The 18,765-nt window shown below is 56.9% G+C and overlaps 1 protein-coding gene across 3 annotated transcripts; it reads right to left on the bottom strand.

Annotated features, from left to right (window-relative positions):
• Positions 1–4,587: 4,587 nt before the first annotated feature.
• On the bottom strand, positions 4,588–10,143 carry CDC42EP2 (CDC42 effector protein 2). Of its 3 annotated transcripts, XM_036030225.1 has the most exons (3): positions 10,018–10,135; positions 9,413–9,651; positions 4,588–6,085 (listed from the first exon to the last, which is right to left on the bottom strand). In XM_036030225.1, the coding sequence occupies exon 3, from the start codon at positions 5,734–5,736 to the stop codon at positions 5,092–5,094; it is 645 nt and encodes a 214-aa protein (XP_035886118.1). In that variant the 5' UTR covers positions 5,737–6,085; positions 9,413–9,651; positions 10,018–10,135; the 3' UTR covers positions 4,588–5,091. The 3 variants fall into 3 exon arrangements, with proteins under 3 accessions (XP_035886118.1, XP_028371370.1, XP_035886119.1); XM_028515569.2 differs by lacking the exon at positions 9,413–9,651 and having other exon boundaries at positions 10,018–10,143; XM_036030226.1 differs by lacking the exons at positions 9,413–9,651; positions 10,018–10,135 and adding an exon at positions 8,818–9,090.
• Positions 10,144–18,765: the final 8,622 nt, after the last annotated feature.

Raw genomic sequence — 18,765 nt, 5'->3', positions numbered from 1 at the left:
TGCCACCAGACTCAGTGACCAACTTCACTGGTGCCCACGTCTTCTTCCTTGCTTCCTCCTCCTATCCAAGCTGTTCCCTCCGCTTAGGTTTTGAAGAGCTTCCTTCCTACGACTTTCCCTCTTTCCATACCATTCATTTTTGCACTGTTGAATCACGCCAATTCGTGTACATACATGGCTTAATATCCTTGTTTTTAAAAAGCAAAGCCCGCCCTAGATGGTATGGTTCAGTGGACTGAGCACTGGCCTGTGAACCAAAGGGTCAAGGGTTCAATTCCCAGTCAGGGCACATGCCTGGGTTGCAGGCCAGGTCCCCAGAAGGGGGCCCACGAGAGGCGACCACACATTATTTCTCTCTCTCTCTTTCTCCATTTCTTCCCCTGTCTCAAAATAAAATGAATAAAATCTTAAAAAAAAAAAAGCAAAGTCCTTCCTTAAACCCATATCTGCCTTGGATTATCACCCCATTTCTTTCACCTTTTCATAGCAAATGTTCTGTTTACACTCCCAATCTCTGTTGAGTTATTTCGAAGTCTGTCTAGTTAAGTGGGGAATTTGTTCCTACCAGTTCACTTGAAACAGCTCCTAATGAACTCACCACGACCTCCATTTCAACAGATTTAGGGATCTCTTGTCCCTCAGCAGCCTGTCAGCTCCCAGGACACCAGTGACATTCCTTCCTGTACCAAACTGTGCTCCGAGTTTCTGAGATACGCACCTGGCTGTCCCAGCATATGGCTAGTTCTGTCTACCTATTTTGCTGCCCTCTTCCACCTGTGACTATACGAGTCCCCAGGGCTTGGTCTTTGGTCCTTGTTATAGACCTATTTCATCATTTCTAAGACGCATCATTTCTAAGATATTCTCTGTCCCCTCCCCCATTTTTTTAATTTTTAAAATATTTTATTTATTTACTTTTAGAGAGAGTGGAAGGGAAGTAAAAAGAGAGGGAGAGAAACATCGATGTGTGAGTGATACATCGATTGGTTGTGTCTCACACACCCCCTACTGGGGATCTGGCTGCAGCCCAGACATGTGCCCTGACTGGGAATCGAACTGATAACCTTTTGCTTCGCAGGCCTGCACTCAATCCACTGAGTCACACCAGCCAGGGCCTCTCCCTCCATTTTAGTATTTTAGAAATCAGGACACATCTTACCACCACTGTGCCTGAAGTTCATGTTTGGCAGACGAGAGTTGTGAGATATTTGTCACTGTCTACCTTGCACCGAACTTACAGAATAGATATCAGCGCCTTGGAAGAAAAACCAGAGAGAATACCAGTGCCCTCTTTTACCTCTGGGAACCAAGTGATCGTGGGGCAAAGGCGATCAGAGTTGACCCCAATGCAGGAGTCAAAAGTATGCGATATGGCCTGAATGTTTGCGTGCCCCCTGAATTCGTACTGAAGCGCTAACCCTCAGTGCGATGGCGTGCAAGGGTGGGGCCTTTGGGAGGGAATTGTGTTGAGATGAGGTCATTAGGGCAGGACCCTCATGATGGGGGTCAGTGTCCTGTTAAGAGGAAGTCAGAGATCTCTCTCCCCACAAGGGAAGGCCATGCGAGGACACAGCCAGAGGGAAGATATCTGTAAGGCAGGAAGCGGGCTCTCACCAGGAACCGAATCTGCTGGCACCTTGATCTTGGGCTTCTCCGGGTCTGTGAGAAATAAATGTCTGTTGTTGAAGCCACCCCCTCCGCGGCATTTTGTTACAGCAGGCCGAGCTGACTCGCGTAGCATGCTAGCAGACGCTGAACGCCATTCACGTACTCTGTGAGGCGGCATCTCCAGTCGTGGATCTACGTGCCAAAAGCATGTCAACAATGTTCACGACAGCGTTCACTGTAGCAGTCCCAAACTGGATCCCCAAACTGGACCCCGTTCTGCTTTTGTGGGCATCCCAATCGATTTAAACAACTAATGAAAAGAACAAACTATCACTACATGACAACATGAATCAACCTCAAAAACTTAATAGTGAAGAGAAGAAGCCAGTTTTAAAAGAGGACATCTTGTAGGATTCCACTTATATAAAGTTACATAAGCAGACACACTATGAGACCGGGACTCTGGAGAGTGGCTACCTTTTCGGGAGAGTGACAAGGAGGGGGCACGAGGTGGTGAGTGCGGTCCTAGGGATGTTCCTTTTCTTCACCTGGGCAGTGGTCACATGGGTTTGTTCACTTTGTAAAAATTAATTGAACTACACAAAATTTGTGCACTTCTCGGTATGTATAAATCAATAAAATGTTTAAAGTAAAAAATATCAGTATTAACAAATAACCTAATTCCACATAATTGGAAAGGCAGTGTATGAGCCCACCGTCAATGGCTCTCAGTTCTTTGGGGATTCTCTGAAGATACGCCGCATCACTGAGCAGTAGAGTCCACATGCCCAGAACCAGTGACCAGTGTGTACCGTGTTTCCCTTACAGACGGGAGCCAAAGATTAGACGTGGGGGTGCAACCCCTTGCCATTTCAGCTAATGACTGTTTTAAAGTGTTCCCTGTGCCTGCAACTCTGGCTTCTGGCTCTGGCTGATCTGGAGCCTTAAGGACGGCGGAAGGGAGGAATGCTTCCACCAGGGGGCACTATATGATTTCTCTACATGAAGAGCTGAGACTGCCAGGGCCATTGTGCATCTACATCCACTGGGCAGGAAAGTAAAAAGGGGTACTACCACTACTGGCCAGGGCGACGGATGCAAACTGTCAATGGGTAATAGGATTGCGATTACCCAGTGGAAGCAGATAGAAATATAAGTGAAACCTAGGGGATCTTGTTAATATTACATTCAAGTAGTTAATCAAAGACAGGCTCCTGGTTAGGTATTGAATTCTAATGCTCCCAACTGAAGACAAACTAAAATTCAGAAAAAAGTGAAATAAAATCTTAAAAAAGCATTAAAAACCTAGTAATATAGTGAATTCCTGGGCCAACATTTAGGAGGCCCAAACCCAGAGAGGTGAGTCCAGAATTCAAAGCCATTTTTGTTTTGGAGACATTTGCTGATCTGGGAGATGTGACTATGAAACTGACATCTTGTCTGGTGGCCTTTGGTTGGGACAGTCAGAAATCAAAACCCAGAGCCCGCCCCAGGTGGGCGGGCAGAGACCCCACCACCACCACACACACACTTTAAGCTGGGGCTTCAGATGGGACACTTCTGTGGACATGCAGCCCAGAGTTATATTACCTGGGTGGTCCAGAGAAGCTCAAGCCTTTAACTTGGATTAAACTTGGGGTTGAACTTGGACCCATTCTATAATGGCCCTAGTCACCTGGCAGAAGCCAGCATACTTGGTACCAAGCAATATCCTTTCTAAAGGAATGTACCATCATCCAAAGCTTCAAATTATTTCTAAAAACATTTTTTTCAGATATAATATCCATCCCATCCATAGTCAAAGATAATCAGGCACAAAAAGAAACAAGAAACTCTGAACGAAAACGGATACAAACAGAAAACATAAATCAACCCCCAAAGATGTAAGATATTGGAATTATTTGATAATGACCAGAAATAACACTGCTCACTGTGCAGCGTTAAAGGGAAAGACAAGTCCCGGGAAGGCAGCTCGGCCGGTTAGAGCGTCGGCCGGGTGCACCAGACCAGCGCTGGGGGTTCCGGCCCCGGTCGGGGTACGCACCAGAGTCAACCAAGGAGTGCGTACATATGTGGAACAGCAAATTGATGTTTCTCTCTCTCTAAGTCAATCCATAAAAAGTTTTTTTAAAAAGCAAAAAATGAAAAAAGTTTTTCAAAAAAAACATAAGGAGCCCTGGCTGGCATAGCTCAGTGGATTGAGCTCGGGCTGTGAACCAAAGCATCGCAGGTTCGATTCCCAGTCAGGGCACATGGCTGGGTTGCAGGCCACGGCCCCCAGCGACCGCACATTGATGTTTCTCTCTCTCTCTCTTTCTCCCTCCCTTCCCTCTCTAAAAATAAACAAACAAACATAAGGAACAAGGAACTACAAGGAACAAGTACCTATTAAGAAGTGCTCTGGGTTTGGTTCAAAATCACGTGATCATCCTAAGGTACCCGGACACCACCCGTACCCTTGCCCTAGGCATTCCCGACCACATTGTTGTTGTTTATTTTTTTGGATTCTCACTGACGATATACTCATTGATTTTAGAGAGACAGGAAGGGCAAAAGAGAAACATCAGTTGGGTTGCCTCCTGCACGCATCCCGATTGGGGACTGAATCCGCAGCCTTTCTGGTGTACATTTGGGGTTGATGCTTCTGTGAACTGAGCCGCCCGGCCAGGGCACATTTTTTCATAGTGTTCAGCACAACTGGAAATCATCTTACTTGCTCACAAATTTAGTATCTTTCTTCCCCTAGAACGTAAGCTCCAGGAGAGCAGGGATCACGTCTGTCTTAGGTCCCCATACCGGGAGCGCTCCAAGTGCACTACAGGTGCTCATTGAACGGCGCTGCCGATGGGAGGAGCCTGCTGACTGGCACCGTTGGATCCCCCCCAGCCCCAGGCCAAAGCCAGAAACTGCAGTCTCCTCAGGGTCAGCCCAGCTCACAGACAGGCCTATCTTCGGGGTCAAGGGTATGGGGAGCACAACTATGAGCGGCAGCAAGTTTTATTGCGACCAGAAGCCCTGGTCATGTGGCAGAGGAGAGGCCAGGGGGACATTGGGTCACTGACGCCATGCTACCAAAGGTCTGGCTGGCGATGCCCAGCCTCTTCCCCACGCCCCAGTCGGGGCATCCGTGGCGGCTGAGGCAGAAGAGGTGAAAGGGAAGCCCACTGCAGCAGAGCCTTCATCCCCGGGGTCTGAGGGAAGGAGGAGCAGTTGGTGGGGGCCCGGGGGAGTCGAACATGCTCAGGGCCCTTTGGGCTGAGTTCTGCATGTGTCTTCACGGGTTTTAAGGGAAAGCCGTGAGGTGCGCTCTGCCCACGGGGAGAGGGTGGGAGGGAGGAATGCAAAGGCTCAAAGTCAGAAATCGCTGCCCAGTGACCACACAGGCAGGACTTAGGGTCCCGACTGCCAGGCCAGGCCCACGTCCACCTACTGCTTCCCAGCATTCCCCTCAGCCTGGGCTTCCGGCCCGGCTGGCCTCGGGTCCTATGTGGGGATCCGCACGCGGCCCAGGTCCTGGTCCATGATCTGGAGCACGTCGTCCAGGATGGAAGGCCCCAGGTCCACGTGCAGGGAGAGCAGGGAGCTGGCGTGGGACAGGAAGGGCTCCTCAGTCCCGGACTCAGGGGTCAGCCCATTTCGGGCTGAGCCAGCCTCTGGAATTCTCCAGATGTCCACGCTCCCTGCCTCCTGCGGGGAAGGCTGTGGGGAGGGCTGAGGGGTCTCCAGGTGCAGGCGAGGCGGTTTGGGTGGGGCCTGGGTGGTGGGCAGGGTGAGGGCCTGGGGCCCGCCGATGACTGGGAGGGAGATGGCATTCTTCAGCAGAGGGGAGGGCCCTTCGGGGAGCTCCCGCCCGCACAGCGTGGCGGTGCGGGTGAACTGGAAGGGGAGGTCGAAGGTGCCATCCTCCTCGGGCCCCTCGACCGCTGTCCCCGGAAGGAGGTGGAACTTGCCCTGCAGGAAGGAGATGTCACCAAACATGTCAGTGCCGCCGCCACTGCCGATGTGAATGGTGTGGCGGAAGTCCCCCAGCGGTGGGCTGATCATGTCTGAGGACAGCAGGTCCCGCAGCTTCTCCTTCTTGCCCTTGCGGCTGCTGCGCTTCAGGTAGATGGGCGCCTTGGCGGACATAGTGGCCTCGCCCGCAGGCCCGCTGCCGGGGCTGGAGACGGTCCGCTCGCACGATCACGGCCTTCCCGCGGCCTCCTCTCACCGCTCAGCCGCGAGCCCCGCAGGGCGGTTTCCAGACACCCAGACCTTGTCAAAGGGCTGGGAGTAGGGTGTGGGGCGTGATCACAGTTGGCCCAAGGAATTAGAAAAAGAAAGATGAATGACTGATGAAGGCAGAGGGTTGAGATGACCAAACCACTTTCTCCCCAAAGGGTCGGAAACTTCCAGAAACTGGCAGCAGGAAGGTGGAGGTCTTGTAGGCAGCAGCGCTCCCCGGTCTTGTCCTTGTGAGTATCTCCCTGGTCCACAGCTGAAACACCAAGGGCACGAGTCAGGGACGGAAAGACAAAAGTCAGAGGCCTCCGTTTCGCTTCCAGGCCTCCTGCGCCCGCCCTGGGGGCCGACGCGGGGCCGCCCTGCTGCAGGGACCCCGCCGGGCGAAGCACGAGCTACCTCCGTCGTCATAGACTCGCTGCACCTGTGGCCTGGATCGCCAGCGCCAGGCTCTCTCTTCCAAGAGGGGAGAGTGAGGCCCAGGAACCTGAGCCACAGGCCCGAGGTCGCGGCTCTGGTCTCTTGCCCTGGGTCCCAGGCTCTGCTCATCACCATCCCTGTGCATTCACCCCCTAGTGCGCAACGAAGGTGCCCCAAGAATTTACAAGTCTCACAGGTTGGGCTCAGTTCCCTACCTGATGGAGGACAGAGATCATCAAACCTCTACCTCACACACCCAGGCCTGGCTGAGACCCCTCCCATCTGGCCCAATCCACCCTGGAAGTGAGATCACCTGGGGTTTCCGTCCTCCTGGTTAGGAGTTCCTTGTGGGCAGGGACCTGGTCTGATGTAGTTTCTGTCCCCTTCCTGCCCTAGCCCCTAAGGGGAAGATGGCCTGGGGGGCACAAATATTTTTTGGGGGGGGGCTTTCTTCTATGCCTGGCATTTTGCTAAGTTCTTTGTAAATACCTCCCATTTCATTATCTCAACCACTCTCCTATCATCCCCACTTAAAACTGGAGCTGTGCCCTGGCTGGCGTAGCTCAGTGGATTGAGCGCAGGCTGGGAACCAAAGTGTCCCAGGTTCGATTCCCAGCCAGGGTACATGCCTGGGTTGCAGGCCATAACCCCCAGCAACCGCACATTGATGTCTCTCTCTCTCCCTCTCTCTCTCTCCCTCTCTCTCTCTCTCTCTCTCTCCCCCCCTTCCCTCCCTAAAAATAAATAAATAAAATCTTTAAAAAAACCCCAAAAACTGGAGCTGTAAGATGATGGAGGGATTCCCACAAGGCATTGTAGACGGAGAGAAGCAAAACACCAAAACGTGGTAGAGAAGATTCCATTTATCAGAAGCTTCGACCGGCTCCCCTCCCCTTCCCCGCAAACGCACATTCATGCACCCCCGTGTACAGGTCTGCACAGGCTTATACGCAACGCAAGAACAGAGAATAATGAAGGCCAGCGCTAGGCTGGGGGGGGGGCAGGAAGGGGATGTGGGGGCAGGGACGTGGGAGGAAAAGTGTCCTCAATAAAAATGATCTAATATTTGATCCTGTTACTGTCAAATAAAATGTGCAAATAACAAGTGCTGGTCACTAAAATGTTGATGGCGGTTCTCTGGAGGTGGTAGAATTTTTGGTGACCCTGCCTTTCTTGTTCATACTTTTTATAAGCTCAATTTTTAATAAGCATGTGTTATTTATGTGCACGTATTATTTATGTAATCAGAAAAACGAAAGCTATTTTTAATGTGGAAAAGTACGCACACTCTGACGGGGTGTCACACTGGGTCACAGAAAAAGCATTGCAAGTGCTGCCTCTAGTCGCCACAGTGGGGGGTCGGCCCCGACACGTGGACACACGTGTAGAATCAGAGCATGAAAAGCAAAGGAACACGTTCAAGGTCACCCAGAGGGTGCCCAGATGGGCCCCTCGTCTCCCACCGCCCCGTCGTCAGCCCGGCAGGGGCTGAGCAGGTGGGAGACCAGCCAGGGAGGAGCTGACCAGCTGCAGAGCCGCCCCCCTCCCCCTCCCCGCTGGCTTCTCTGCCCTATTCTTCATCCTGGGCAGGGTGAGGGGAGGAAGAGCAGCTGGCAGGAGGGGGCAGGAAGGAGGAAGGCAGGATCCCAACTCCCGTCACCTCCTCAGACCAGGCTCCCACTCAGGAAACCCCACCCCAGCACCGGACACCCCGGGTCAGTCACACTGAGCCACAGAGACCGGCCGTCTTGCCCCTCCCAGAGCACCTGCAGCTGAACAGGAAACAAAGGAGCGACTCTCCGGTGGCGGATTCCAGCTGAGCTTGGAAGGAGCTGGGGGCAGGGTGGGGGTGGGGGCAGTGGGCGCCTCTAGGTCTTGGAGTCCCCTGCTCGTTCATCTAAGCGCCAGGCCTGGGGGTCGGGCACCTAAGGACGCACATCCTATCTGACCCCTCGGCAGATGAGAAGTCCTAGGATGGCTTTTCCTTCCTTTTCACTCACGGAGAGCGGGGCTGACTGGTGGGTGGGATTGCTCAGAGCCCGGGCCAGGTCCCCCCGCCCATCACACGGGGGTGCCAAGACAGCCCGAGTGTTTCCACAACACAATGGGTGTCCCTGACAGCCGCCTCACTCAGAGCCAGATATACCGCCCGATTCCAGATGTGGGGAGAGCTGAGGCTATCGAGGAAGGGCTGGGCCAGCGTCAACCACCCAGGGGAGAGCTGGGAATTGCAACCATCAAGCCCCAAGAATTCAAATTTGGCAACTGCAAGACCCTGGGCCCCAGCTGCCCCTGCACAGCTTTCATTTTAATGCTCCCAGACACAGCACGGTGGGTGTCGTTGCTGCCTTTTACAGAGGCAGAGGCTGAACCTCAGAGACATGAAGCACCTTCGCCGAGGTCACCCAGCTAGTTGAGGAAGGGTGGGCACTGGTACCCAGCCACTCTGGCCTCCTGCAGAGAAAATGACTTTCAGGCGCCAGAGCCCCTCCCCTCGCAAGGAACACTAGGCCACTCCCTACCTGGGGTGTTCTAAGAGCAGCCTGACCTTAAAACCAGGAGACCGACCTTGAATCCATCCCCATCTGGGACTCTCTCTGATCTGGGGAAAGACACTGTTCCTCTCTGGACCTCACCTTCCCCATCCATAAAATGGGCTGGCAATACAGCCATCACCAGGGGGCCACCGCTGCAATAGAGAGCACCAATGTCACTGTCAGCCTGGTCTTTTATTCAGTAGGTAGCTACAGGGCCTTCCTCAAGCACTTTGGTGGTCTGGAGACAGCATTTTCAACAAGACCCAAACCCAACGACCTGCGGCCCCGGGCGCCCACCTTCTTCCGCCCGCCCATCCCGCATAGCCTGAGCAGAATTCCCCTGGGCGACCTCGGGCGGGGGGGTGGTCTCCCGGGGTCCCGGGGTGGAGCGGCACTTGAGCTCGAGGCCGCTAGGTGGCGCGCTCGCTATCTCTATCGCCCCGACTCCCGGAGGAATCCTGGCGCGCACCGGGGTCTCCAGCGCGCCTCTGGCTCTAGGCAGGCGCCTCCAAGGAACAGCACGTTCGCGTTCCAGATGCGGATTGTCTGCGGAATTTTTTTCTCTTGGGGAGTTCTATCTCACAACTAGACAATCACGGGAAAAAAGGGGCGATCGGGGATCCTACCAGGGTGTCCAAGCTCTGGGAGGAGCCTTCCCCGTGCTTTCCGGCCTGGGCAAGGTCCGAGTGTCCGTTCGGCACAGGGCCAGAGCTCCGGCGCGCCGGCCCCCGCCCTGGCTCCCGCGGGTCCCGCTTCTCAGCCTCAGCTCGGGTTCCAGCGCCGACCCCTCCCCGCCCTCTGCCTGAGTGCAGCCCAGTCCAGACCAGACCAGCCCGGATCCATTTCAAGACGCTCGCAGCCGTGGCTAAAGATAGGAGGACACCTCACCATCCACTAAAAATACGACCCCCAGCCCAGGCGGGGACGCAGGGCACAGGAAGGCGCTCCGGGATCCCGGAGGTGGGGTGGGGCTCAGGCGCAGGGTGGAGGGCGGGATGGGAGTTCAGGTTCGGGATGCACGGCGCCCCGCAGGCAGAGAGGGCGCGGGTGTGGCCGCCAGGACCCAGGCGCGAGCCGGAAACCCTGTGGAGCCCAAGGCTCCCGGGAAAGAACCTGTGCGGAGGTGAGATGGGGGCCGGGGTGCGAGCTGTGGCGGGGCGCCAAAGGGATGGGCCTCTCAGAGGACCCCTGGGAACCGCCGACAGGTTGCAGAGTCCCAGCGTAAACTCACCTTTAGAGCGCAGGCAGCTGACCAACGGGGTGGCAAAAGCTCCGGCGCAGGACCCCGCGGCGAAGGGAGCAGATCCCGGCTGTGAACCTACAGGGCAGACCTTGGCTGCTGAAGACCCGCCCCCTGCCCGCGGAGCCAATGCCCGGGCCTCCCACACAGGCCCCGCCCACATCCCCGCCCCACTCGGGTCCCCGCCCGGGCTCTCTCTTTGGCAGCTCTGCGACGGGGACCAGAAGCCCTGCGGCCCTGGAGTTCCAGTCCAGGCTCTGGGGGCTGCGAGCCAGGCAGTATCGGGCGCCCGGGCTGCACTCCGCGGACTCCGGCTGTGCTTGTCTGTGCCCAAATTCTCGGTTCTAGAAGGGCTGAGAATTCACTGAACATTCTTGGACCCGTTCCCTCCCCGGAGGGCTGGATCAGGGAGGCGCTTGCACAGTGTATTCTGTGACTACTAAGGGAATGAATGAGGCCTTGAAGGCACCTACATTAAAATGTTACACATTGTGAGAGCTTTCAGGAATTTACCCTCCCTAGAAAAGAGGGCACTGAGGGCGTGTGGCCTGGGCACGTACTCGCAGTCAGGCTAGGTGGCCTCCAGGGAGGGGGGCAAGAGTAGGGGTAGGACTGGGTGGGACCCATACTTAGACTCATTCCAACGGTTGGTTCGTTCATCCGTTCACCACTCATTCATTCACCGATACAGTAGCAGAAACGCTTACTGCAGGGCCGGCCCTACACAGCGCGCTGGAAATAGACTGAAAGTAATTGTGGCCCCGCTCCATCTAGCTATTCCACAAATACCTGTCTGGCCTCTCCTGTGTGCCGTGCACTGTTCTTGTCGCTGGGGGTTCAACCCCCTCTGGATGGGGACCTCCGGTGCAATGAAGGGAGATGGGCAGAACCGAGTTCCCGAGCACACCACCATGATACCCTTCCCGCTGGGCGAGGGCTAAGAAGAGCAGGACAAAGGAAGAGTGGATAGTGATGGGGTGAGGGCACCTTGCTTCCTGGAGGGTGCCAGTACAGCGTGACCAGGATGGTGAAAACTTCCATCCTGTAAATGTAGGGGGGACTCGTAGGGAGGCGGAATCAGGGGAACAAAACGTCCTGAAGTGGAGAAGGATGCCGGAGGCGGGGGTGGGGTCAGCCCAGTCAGGAGGGAGGGAAGGGTGGAGGGTGACGGTAGGCAGAATAACACCCCCTAAAGCTGTACATGTCTTGGTTTCCGGGACTTGTGAATACATTCCATTACATGGCAAAGAATAGTTAAGGTTGCTGAAGAAATTACGGTTGCTAACCAACTGGCTAAAACAGGCAGGTTATCCTGAACCATCTGGGCGGGTGTGTGATTTCAAGGGTTGTTAGAAAAGAAGAGGGAGACGGGAAAGGAGAGTCCGAGAAAGAGCTGTGACGATGGGAGATGGGCCACACAAATGCTACGTGGCGCCCTTTGAAGATGGGGAAGAGGCTGCAAACAAAGGAATGCTGGCGACCTCCGCAAGCTGGAAAAGACCGGGGAGAATTCTCCCCTGGGGCCTCCAGAGGAACATAGCCCTGCTGACACCTGACCTTGGCACAGAGGGGTCCGTGTTGAACTTCTGACCTACAGAATCGCACCTTAACAAGTCCATGTTGTTTTAAGCCTCCACGTTTGTGGTACTTGTGTTACAGCAGCAATAGGAAACTAACACAGCCCTGGCTGGTGTGGCTCAGTGGATTGAGTGCTCTCAAAGGGTCACTGGTTCAATTCCCAGTCAGGGCACATGCCTAGGTTGCGTGCCGGGTCCCTGATGGGGGTACTCAAAAAGGTAATCACACATTGGTGTTTCTCTCCCTCTCTTTCTCCTTCCCTCCCCTTTCTTTTTTTTAAAGATTTTATTTATTTATTTTTAGAGAGGGAAGGGAGGAAAATAGAGAGAGAGACAGAAACATCAGTGTGCGGTTGCTGGGGGTCATGACCTGCAACCCAGGCATGTACCCTGACTGGGAATCGAACCTGCGACACTTTGATTCGCAGCCTGAACTCAATCCACTGAGTTATGCCAGCCAGGGCCCTCCCCCTTCTCTAAGAATAAATAAATAAAATCTTTTTTTTTTCAAACCTAATACGGGAAAGTTTCCGGTTCTAACCTTGAGCCTTCCCAGCCCTCACTCAACTCCCCAGGAAGTGTTAATGAGGTGGGTTCTTCCAGGATTGGCCTAGCGGTTCAGACAAAAACTGGCCGAGACAGTCGAGGGAAGGGACATGGTGGTCCAGGGCCAAATTGTGACGTAGCTGCGTAAGAGTTATACTTCTTCCCCCTGTTGCTGCCCAGGCTCTGCCAGGCAGCCGCCCACTCCTGCTGTGCCCCTTACAAAGGCTCCCTGGGCCTGAGAACCCAGCCAGGCGGGCAGAGCCAATGCTGCCATCCCCCTTGGAGAGACGGAAACCAAAGCTCGGGGCCCTGACGGTCATCTGCTCAGCCTGAAATTGTCAGGATGCACAGGCTCGGGGCCCTGCCCCCCCTCCAGGACACTCCTCTAGCCGTTGTCACCCCTGCCTTCCCCTCGCTCCCACAACACCCTCCCGTGGGCAGGGCCACGGCTCCGCCAAGCCCTGAGCACTGCGTTTGAGCCGTGGGCCCAGGTTCTGAGCTGGCTCTGCTGCTGACTTGTTCTGTGGCCACAGATAAAAGACGGTCCCTTTTGGAACCTCCTCGCCCATGGAACGGTAGTTCAGTGGGCCCCAAACAAGAAAAGAGGCTTGCGTGTGTTTTGTTGATGGGAGCCCACAGCTTTAGCAGGGGACAGTTTCACGGACGCAATGTGATCGGAGCTTTGGGAGACTCCGGGCTGGCCTTGCCGCCTGACCTGGAATGGCTCTCCTGTGAAGCCCCCTGGACCTGTGGGAAGGTGGCTGAGGTGCGGCCTCCAAGCCCCCGGCCCATCTGCTGAGAAAGGAGGAAGGGGTTGGGAAGGGTCAGGAGCTCCATTCAGAGCTGATGACAAAACAGAAAGTCTCAGGGATGGAAGCTCAGAGCAGCAAAGACACCCGCCCGAGGCCACAGAAAGCCGAACGGACCGCAGAGCTCTTTGGAGAGGTTGTGGGGCTGGGACAGGGGAGCACGTGGAAGCGGGTGACTGGGGAGCAGTGAGGGATGGGCAGAGAGCAGCTTATTGGCCCCAGCAGCTTGGCCCAAGCCACCGCCCCCTTCCCTTGGGGACTAGTGGTCTGCGTGGCCTGGCTGCCAGGCCAGGGCTCGTGGCACCCAGAGCCAGCGGCACTGCCATCTGCTCTCTGGGAGCTGTGTTATGCCCACCTGGATGCGACAAGACTCCCTCCAGCGCCCAGTCCTCTTGTTGCTCCGTGAATACCGCCATCAGCCAGAGCAAGGGGCCCCCTCGGAGCCCACACCCGAGGCCTGATCCGTGCCTGGCCGTGAGTTCCGCGCTTCGCAAGTGCTCACGTAGGTGGTTCGCTGTCCCATTCACAGACGACATTATATCACTACTTGGCTGGGGCCCAAGGAAACTGGGGAGCCCGCGGCCAGCTCCTCCAGGCCCTGCTGAATGGACGGGACCTTGGTGTACACACCCAGCCACCGTGGGAGCCCTGCAATTAAGGAGCATTTATAAACCAGAATTTCATTTACTAAAACTGGGTTTTGGACGTCATCTCTCAGGCTGTGTGTAAGGGAGCGTGGGCAGGGAGTCGGGGACCCTGAGCCAGGGGAAGGCTACAGCGTCCTGCATTTCTGGCCCAAGAGACACTCAAGCCACTTGCCCCACCGAGTGCCTCCCGTCCCCTAGCCTGCCCCCTAGGCCCGGGGTCTGATGCTTCAGCCAGGCCCCAGACTGTTCTTGCTGGAAGGTGTCCCGGACACCCTGGTGGCTGCGGGGCAGGACCCAGCATGGCGTGTGGGAGGGTTACGGGCAGGAAGGCTGCCACGGGGAACCACCCTGAATGGGGCATTCAACTTCCTTCTCCTCAGCCCGGAGCCTCTCTGGCCCTGGGATGGGCCCGGTCCATTCCCCTCAATCCCACGGCCGCTCCCCCGACACAGGGCCCTGTAATCACCACCCGGGGACTGACTCAGCCCTTCCTTCCCCTCCTAACATCTTCTTCCTGGAAATCATCCACGCCAGCAGGCCCAGCCCCCACAGGCCCAGGGGGAGACAGTTGGAAGCCCCTCCTCCAAGGTTGTCTGGGGCTGACGGAGGGACTGGCAGGGAAGGGCCTCCGGGCTGGAGCCAGCTCTCTGTGGCCCCACCTTCCCTGGGGAACCCGGGGCCCTGGGAGGCAGGTGGGACCGTAGGGACCAGGAGGCTGGGGACAGGTCTGGGAGCAGAGGGTCACCAGGGAAGGGAGGTGACGGTCTTGGGGGCATCTACAAGGGCCGTGAGAAGAGATGAGGTCTCTTGAGGGGACTCGGCCCCCACTCCACCCTCCCCCACCCCCACCCTAGCCCCAGGAAGCCTCCTCCATCCTAGCCTGGAGTTCAGCCTGCAGGGCTCTGTGACCCGAACCAACCCCGGGACTGAGTTAGATTCTTCCTTGATTGTTTCTTGTTTCCTTCCTCCCCTGGGCTCCGGCCAGCTGCAGCCCTGCCTTCCTCGGTCTTCACCCCCTTCGGAGAACTCTGACCCATCAGAGGCTGGGATTCGAGACGAGTGTCCCGTTGGAGCTACCTTTGCCTCTTCCTCGGACCCCTCCTTGGGAGCTGGGTGGCCTTGCTGGGGGACTTTCCTTTGTGTCTGTATTTTGGCCCCAGGCCCAGGGCCATGGGAGTTTCCAGAGTGGTGACAGCCCCATTCTAGCAGGGACCGGCCCAGGCACTTCCTCCCAGAGGCCCCTGGGAGCACCCAAGCCTCCCTGCTGTCCCTCGGCTTGGGGAGCGGAGTCAGCACTTCCTGCCCCTTCGAGGCACGTTGTCGTTACTCTTTTCGAAAACTCACATTCGCCTGAGATGGCCACACACTCCTGCTTACATGTTTCAGGGCCACAGACCCTGGGCAGGACCCTTGCTGGCCTGTCCAGCCTCAAGCCGCCTCTCCACTCCCAGGTTCCAGTCAGCAGCCTCCCAGCCCAGCCCCCGCGGCAGGCGCCTTGCACACGCTTTCCCCTTCGCCTCATCTGGCCACCGCCCGCACGCCCTGCCGTGCTCAGCTGTGCTGTCTCCAGGAAGACTTCCAGACCCCCAGTCGATGTCAGGCCCCTTGCCGTATCCTTGCAGGAGCTCCAGACCACGGTCTTCCCTCCGCCATCATCATTTGATACACGTCCACCTCCCCCACTGGTGCGTAACCACCATTGTTTCCCCAGAGTGCGTGCCACGTAGCAGGTACCTGATGAATGGAGGGATGGGTGGATGGATGGATGGATGGATGGGTGGGTGGATGGATGGATGGATGGGTGGGTGGGTGGATGGATGGGTGGATGGATGGATGGATGGGTGGGTGGATGGGTGGGTGGATGGATGGATGGGTGGATGGGTAGATGGATGAATGAATGAATGAATGAATGAGTGAATGGCAGGATGCTGGGCATGGCGAGGAGGGGTTGTAGGTGCCAAGGGTTCGAGGAGGAGCAGAGCCTGGGGTCGGCTCCCTCCCTGTGAGGCACAGACGGCCGCTCCTGTGGGACGGACTCCCAGGGAGGGCCTGCAAACGAGACCCGACGTGCAGAGCAGAGGAGTGGGGGGTGGGGATGGTGTATACATAGGTGGACATTTTCTCTTTCTTTTAAAGTCATCCCTCATGGCAAAAGGTTTCAAACAGGATATGAGAGTGGACATGACAAAGAACTCCCCGAGCTCCTGACCCCTAGCCCTTCACACCCACCCCCAGAGATGACCGCCGTCACCACGAGTATTCTCAGGGGCAGAGCCCTTGCAGGGGACTTGAGTCTCCTGGGGAAAGAGGGCCTTGGGAGGATCAGGAGCGGCCCTGCCTGCTAGTCCCTGGCCCAGGGCTGCTCCCGCCGTGGCCCGCTTCGCACCTCCGTGGGGCTGCGGGGCTGGGGCTCTCCTTGGCCACCCCGATTCTCCCCTTCCCCTTTCCTCTGGGGTGGGGCAGTGCTGGGAGCAGGCAGGGGACACAGGCTTGGCTGGGTCCTGCAGGCCAGTGGGCAGATGCCTGGGTTCCCAGGGAGTAGAGGTCAGGGGTCAGAGGTCAGCAGGGGCACGGGGCAGCAGCTGTCCCTGAGACCTCTGAGGGGCCCCAGGCCGGGGCGGCTGCAGAGTCCTCAGCTGTCAGGCAGGCTCTGGGCAGGCAGGAGCCTGGAGGCTGAGGGAGAGCATGGTCTGGGTGGACAAATCGGGAGCTGGCCGTGGGCCCAGATGGGTCCAAGTACAGGCCAGGCCCCTGGGCCCCTGGCATTTCCAGGACAGTCCCAGAGGGAGCAGAGATAGTATGCCTGGCCGCTCAGGGAGAGAAAACCCAAATGCCAGAGGCCGGGGTACAGAGGGGCCCAGATGCCTGAGTGCAGTGACTGCGTTCCGCCTCAGTGGTTGCACCTCGGTGACCCCGGGACAGTGAGGATGGGAGTGTCAGCTTCCCCTCTGGTCTCCCCTCTCTCCCTCTGTCCTCCCCTCCTTCTCACTCCCCCTCCCCCTCCTCCCTCCTGGCCCCTGCATTTCCTCCCTTCACAGATCTAAAGCCCCGCCCCCCACCACTCCTACACCCGGGAAGGGAAAAGGTGCTCACTCTACCACGTGTACAGCAGTGATCACAGCGGCATCACTGCCAATAGTCAGGGGTGGAAACAACCCCACGTCCATCCTCCGATGAAGGGACAAATAAAATATGGGGAATGTGTCTAAGGGACTAAACTCGGCCAGACAAGGGAGTGACGCTCTGACCCACCCTACAGTGTGGATGAGGCTTGAAAACCTGGTGCTAAGTGAGAGCAGCCGGATGCGCGGGACCACGCACTGTGTGATCCCACGCCCAGGACAGGCAAAGCCGTGGAGACACAGACACAAACCCACAGAGAAAGTGGGTTCGTGGCTCCCGGGGGCTGGGAGTGGGGAGGAGCTGGCCAGTGAGTGCTGATGGGCCTGGGGTTTCTTTTGGGGGATGATTAAAATAGTCTGGAGTTAGTGGTGTTGCTTGCATAAAACCTCTGAACGATACACATTAAAATGGTGAAATGTATGTTCTTTGTAACAATTTCTTATTTATTTTTTAGAGAGCGAAAAGGAGAAAGAGGGAGAGAAACATCAGTGTGTGGTTGCCTCTCGTGCGCATCCCTCACTGGGGACCTGGCCCGCTGCCACCCAGGCACGTGCCCTGACTGGGAATCGAACCGGCGACCCTTTGGTCCACAGGCCCACACTCAGTCCACTGAGCCATACCAGCCAGGGCTCAATAATAATTTTTAAAATGTTAAAAAGTAAACCAGCCCTGGCTCAGGTGGTAGGAGCATTGTCCCACGAACCAAAGGTCTTGGGCTGGTTCCAAGTCTGGGCGTGTGCGAGGGGCAACCAGTTGATGGATTGATGTCTCTCTCTCTCTCTCACACGTTGATGTTTCTCTCCTCTCTCTCTAAAATCAATGAGCACGTCCTCAGCTAAGGATAAAAAAAAAAGTCTCACCACCCTCGTCAGCCAAGGGCTTTCAGGCCTAGGTAGAGGACTCACCGTCTGGAGGGAAAACCCACGTGCGCACGCCCAGGCCTGGTCTCAGGTGGCTCGGCCAGGAGCCCCAGGGTCAGGGGACAGGAAACGTGTGCCAAACAGGGACAGGAAAACTCAGTCCGAACGAACGGCTATTCCCAGCACCAGGGGAAGCGACAGGGCTGGGCAGAGCCGGCCGGTGTCCCGAGGTCAGGGGGGAAGGAAACCCTGAGCCCGAAGAGGCTGCAGGAGGCAGAGGAGAATGGGGGGCTAAGGCACCGTCACGGCCCCCCCAGCCCGATTCCCAGTTTGTTCTCGGCACCCACTTAGGTCTCCACGCAGCTCAGCTCCGCTTCCCTCAGAAGCTGCCCCCTGACGTGTGCCGAGACAGACTGAGTCTTCCTGGGCAGCCTTGCAGGGCTACGGGGAGGCGGCCTCGGGCTGCTGCACTGGAGCGAGGGAGAGGCCGAGGGCAGCGCTGGGCACGGCTGGAGCTTGGAGGCACGGAAGGCACAGACTTAGCAGGACCTTCGCCCTCGGGCTCGGGTCTCAAGGGCACAAGGCACGGCCGGGGTCGGGGCGACCCTACCCAGGTTCGGAGGCAGGGGAGTCCCCGGCATCCAGGCCCGGCCCCGGCTCCTTGTTTCCTGCACCGTCTCGACTTCAGCCAGAGGTCCTGTGCCCCGGTGCAGGTGGCAGCAAGAGTCCCCGTGAGCAAGAGGGATGACACATCAGGAAACTGGAGACTCAACTGACGGGGACCTGGGAACAGCCAGCCGGCGGCCGCTGGGCACCGAGGTCCTGCCAAGGGAAGCATCTGGGGGCAGAGAGGTGTGCCTCCGCCGGCCTGTCTGTTCTCTGGCCTTTAACTGCCCATTCTGACCTTTCCTGACCATTTCCAGGGCCCATGATTTGTATCCGGGCAACGGCTCTCGATCCCATTCACTCCAGAGGGGCACCAGCTTTTCCCCTGGGATGGGGGTGGGGGGGCGGGGGCTGCACACCCCTGCCCCCAGGATGCAGCTCTTTCCCTCCCCTCTGCCATCCACCCCCAACTCACCAGCCCTCTGGGTCCTCCTGACTCTGTCAGGGGCCAGGGGGCTCTCTGGACCTTGCTAAGTGGGGACCAAGACGTTACCATTCCCAAGGCTTCTTG

Source organism: Phyllostomus discolor, chromosome 6 (assembly GCF_004126475.2).
Source record: "Phyllostomus discolor isolate MPI-MPIP mPhyDis1 chromosome 6, mPhyDis1.pri.v3, whole genome shotgun sequence".
NCBI classification, from domain to species: domain Eukaryota; kingdom Metazoa; phylum Chordata; class Mammalia; order Chiroptera; family Phyllostomidae; genus Phyllostomus; species Phyllostomus discolor.
This window is presented reverse-complemented; position numbering and strand designations above follow the sequence as displayed.